Below are 4974 nucleotides of genomic sequence, written 5' to 3' on the forward strand. Positions count from 1 at the left end.
AAGCAGTTTCTTTATTCATTAACCAATAAAAGGAACACATAGACAGAAGAACTTCCCATACCAATGCTCACACATAAGTGGATACTAACTGTAAAACAAAAGATATTGAGCCTATAGTTCATTATCCTAAACAAGCTAAGTGTTAGGAAAACTCCTAAGATGAGCTGTTCCACTGGCACAAAGAAATTCAATCAGGCCAAATCAAACCAAATTAAAATGCTCATGTTTTATTAAATACAGCACTCTCGGGTGGCCAAGAGCATGGCAGGAGAGACAGAAAACAAGGCAGCACATGCAAAACCCAGGACCATGTGCTCCTCATCTGGGCATTCACTTAAATACCCTGTGGGAGTGGGAGGGTCAGGACCTGGCATGCTGGGATTTGGAGTCCAGACCAAAGCAACTTCCAGGTCTAGGGGCTGGGATGGATGCCAGGGCCTGGGGTGATGCTCCCAACTTAACATCACACTTAGTAAGAAGGTGATCCCTAGGAAAAACATACATAGATACACCTGGAAAGTAGAAATGGACAATATAACCTGACAAAATTGGGAGCAGGGGGTCAAGGAGTAGAGAAGGCAGACAGGGAAGATGAGGGGAGGATTGAAAAGAACTTGAGGTAATGGAATAATCGAGATGGAGAAAGAACAGAGATAAGAGCAAGGAAAAAGATATTTTGATTGAGGGAGCCATTTCAAGGCTATCAAAAAACCTGGAACTAGAGAAATCCCAGGAATTCACAAGGATGACCCCAGTTAAGACCTTAAGCAATAGAGGAGAGGCCCAAACTGGCCTTTCCCTGTAGTCAGAATGGTGATTATCTTCAATATCACCATAGAACCTTCATCTAGCAACTGATGGAAACAAACAAAGACCTGCATCAGAGACCTAGATTGAGCTCCCAAAGTCAAGGTGAAGAGTGGGAGGAGTGAGAATATGAGCAAGGAGATCAAGACCATGACAAGGGCCCACTGAAACAGTTTACCTAAGCTAATGGGAGCTCACCAACTCCAGCCAGACAGGGAAGAAAACATCATAGGATCAAACTAGTCCCTCTGAGTGGGGGTGGCAGTTACATGGCTGGGGCAGACTGTAAAGCCACTGGCAGTGGTACCAGGATTTGTCCTTCTGCTTGTACTCATTTTTTTGAAACTTCTATCTCAGGGATGGATACCTTGTTCGGATATAGTAGAGAGGCTCTTGGACCTTCCCCAAAACAATGTGCCTTACCCTCTCTGAGGAGTGAATGGGGGTTAGGTTGGGGGTAGGTGAAGGGAATGGAAGGAGGGGAGGGAGTGGGAACTTGAATTGGTATGTAAAATGAAAAAAATATAGTTCATTTTATTTTTTAAAAAATAAAATATAAAAAAACATTTCATGTGCACAAAATCATATTTGTGTTAGAGAGAGTGGGAGGTTCACTAAATAATTAATTTATAACCATGACATTAATTACATTAATCATGCTAATACTTTCATAGGTGTACATTTATCTCCACTCAGAGTTGAATACAGGAGCAAAACCTTGTACATGGCAACTTTATTTAAAATTCTCTTCATTTCTAATACATAAATGGCACCAAAGAAAATAATGTCAGAGTTATTTCCAAAAATAGATCTATGGGATATGGTCAGGTTCACTGTAGGTTTTAAAAGAAAAGAATGTGATTTCAGTTGATTTCACAAGATTTTGTTGTCTTACACAGGAATCCAAATTTTTTTATATTTGTTTGTGGCCAGGTGATCCTTATTGTTTCTCTGCACATTATCATTTCTATGTAAGCAAGATTAATGAGGCACAAATAATCAAATATGTGAACAATAAAAATGATTTTATTTTTTTATCATTTCATTGATAAGCCGAAATTTCATTTCTCTTCCTTCTAATTGAGCTGTTAAGGTTTAATGGTGTTTTGGGAACCAACGTTGCCGACTAGAGTCTTTGCAGAAATACCTAATGCCAATGCCAAGGAACTCCCTTTAGAATTATCACTGACCTATGATTAGAGAGAGTGTCCTAAATTCTCGTCAATTATTCCCTGATGTTTTAAGGCCTCTCTCTGGACGCTTCAGGTGACTCTGTTTGGCTATATATAACATGACAGGTAGTGAGCTCACAGTATGTGGATGGCTTTCAAATTCATTTCTAAATATGGAGAGACCAAAATAAAATACTTCAGCATTTATTTTACATTTTATCCTTTTATATTTAGTTTGTATCTGAATTGAAGATCTACTGAAGATAGAATGAAGCAGTAGGTGGGTTACTCTGTCTATTCTGAGCTCAAAAGCATCATAGTACTGTCAGCAAATACACAGGTAAACTATCTACAACTCCAAAAAATAATTTTAGGATGGGTAGTAAAATTGTTTCAGATTTGGCTGAATAATTTTGTTTTGTGCTAGTGAGATAAAAATGAGCTCTTATCTAGTAGATTCTGATACAATATTCTAAAATAAATTAGCATTGTCTACGTTTAAATATGAATATAACAATTTCATTAGCAAGTAAATGTTGACAAAAATAAATTTTATGCTGCTAAAATATTTGAATGATATAAATTAAGAGATATTATAGTGTTATATAATTAAATTATAAATACCAATTTATTTTATTCATTTAATTATAAACTATTAGTAATACAATGCCAGAAAATCTTTCAGTTTTATTGAACTGAAAAGGGAAACTGTGTAGTTTCATTAGACAACAGAAAAAAAAATCAAAGAAACAGTAATCTACAGTGTAATTTTAAAGCCATGATATTTAAATTATTATTGTACACTGGTCTTGAAAAGTTATCCATTTAAACTTTACTAGGTAAGAGAGTTGTAGTCATTCTTAGAAGAAAGAAAATGATTACAATAGTAAAATACATGCTATTGCCTGATTTAAATTTTTCAGTATTATACCTGCCAAAATAAATCTAATAAATTTTATTGGCTATTGAATTCTAATATAAGGATTAAGAAGAAAAGAATTTAAAGTTTAAATAATAATATAAATGTAAAACCCTTATTGAACTCAATAAAAGAAAAACATTGTTTCATCCTGACAGTATTGGCAAGCACAAGGCAGGAATTTGACCTTTACATATCAGTGTGTACATTGTAAGCAGACACCTTGTCACTAGGACTCATAATAAAGAATGTTCCTTGAACACTAAAAACAACACAGAAAATATTAGGATGCGGGGATAATTACAAGTAGAAATCATTTTTTAGAAATTTATCGATGAGATATAGTAGCATCCAGAATATAAAAGTCATTGGAGAACTGATTTAAGAGAAAATGATCATATTATACAATCTTAAAAGACAAATGACCTTAATTTAAAATATCCGACAATCATCACAGTAAAAAATGACAATGCAAAAAAATTATTTCCAACCTCACTCTTAATTCTATGGAGTTTTCATAAGTTAGTCCTTAAATATCTGAAGGACAATAAATTTTTAAACATCACAGAGTACATTTTTGTTTTGGAAAATAAATCACTACAATAGAGAAGATTTAATATCTAAAAATTAGAAAATCAACTGTGCAGATCATAAATTTACACAAGCTATATAACTATCCATGTGATGCATTTAGGAGTTAGGTCCACAGACTCCTCAAGACTATACTCATAGACAAAATCTATATGTGGTTTATTCCCATATGACTTAGCCTACCATAACATATTTCAGGGGATTGCTGAGGTAAATTGAAGAAGTCCTTACCTGCTCACTGTAACTAGAGAGGGAGAGTTAGACATATTACTCCTATAATATTAATCAAATGTATTAACAGTTTTTGTCTCAGCAGAGAAAGAATGGAGAAAACAAATCAGTCTTTAACAAGAGAGTTCATCCTGGAGGGATTCTCAGATATTCCAGACCTGAAGATCCTCCTGTTCCTGGTGTTCTCTGTCATCTATCTGGTCACCATGGTGGGAAATCTCGGACTGGTGGTCTTGATCTACATGGAACACCGTCTTCACACACCCATGTACATCTTTCTGGGCAACCTGGCTCTCATGGATTCCTGCTGCTCCTGTGCTATCACACCCAAGATGCTAGAGAACTTTTTTTCTGTCAACAGAAGGATTTCACTCTATGAATGCATGGCACAGTTCTACTTTCTCTGTGTTGCTGAAACTGCAGACTGCTTCCTCCTGGCAGCAATGGCCTATGACCGCTATGTGGCCATATGCAACCCTCTGCAGTACCACACCATGATGTCCAAGAAGCTCTCCATTCAGATGAGTGTAGGCACCTTCATAACTAGTAACCTGCATTCCATGATTCAAGTAGGCTGTCTCTTAAGGTTAACTTTCTGTAAATCAAATCACATTGATCACTTCTTCTGTGATGTTCTTCCTCTATTTAGGCTCTCCTGTACAGACCCTTTTATTAATGAACTAATGATATATATATTTTCAATGCCAATTCAAGTATTTACCATTACCACTATCTTGGTCTCTTATTTCTGCATTCTTTTCACTATTTTCAAAATGAAATCCAAGGATGGGAGAGGAAAAGCATTTTCTACTTGTGCATCCCACTTTCTTTCTGTCTCAATATTCTACATCTGTCTTCTCATGTATATTCGACCATTGGAAGAAGGGAATAAAGATATACCTGTGGCTGTATTTTATACAATAGTAGTTCCTTTGTTAAACCCTTTTATTTACAGCCTGAGAAATAAAGAGGTAGTAAATGCTGTTAAGAAAGTTATGAAGACTTACAAAAAAAATCTCTGACTTCTAGAGCTCACTAATTTCAGTTCACTAAATAATAAAATAACACAATTCCAAAATAATTTGTTAATTATTCATCTGAATTATATAACCCAAATAAGGTAATTTAAATTTAATAGATGTCATATCTATTCTCGTTACCCTCATGGTATCCTACAATAGTACAGTTTCAGCAAATTAAGGCTATATCATATTTTCAAAATTTATACCATAGCCATAGATTTTTGCATATTTT

At 35.1% G+C, this 4974-nt stretch overlaps 1 protein-coding gene across 1 annotated transcript; it reads left to right on the forward strand.

The window, feature by feature from the left end:
• Positions 1-3812: 3812 nt before the first annotated feature.
• On the forward strand, positions 3813-4742 carry LOC101987181 (olfactory receptor Olfr180-like). Its single transcript, XM_005345108.1, has one exon. The coding sequence runs from the start codon at positions 3813-3815 to the stop codon at positions 4740-4742; it is 930 nt and encodes a 309-aa protein (XP_005345165.1).
• The last annotated feature ends 232 nt before the right edge of the window (positions 4743-4974 follow it).

This window comes from Microtus ochrogaster, chromosome 2, assembly GCF_000317375.1.
Source record: "Microtus ochrogaster isolate Prairie Vole_2 chromosome 2, MicOch1.0, whole genome shotgun sequence".
Lineage (NCBI taxonomy): Eukaryota > Metazoa > Chordata > Mammalia > Rodentia > Cricetidae > Microtus > Microtus ochrogaster.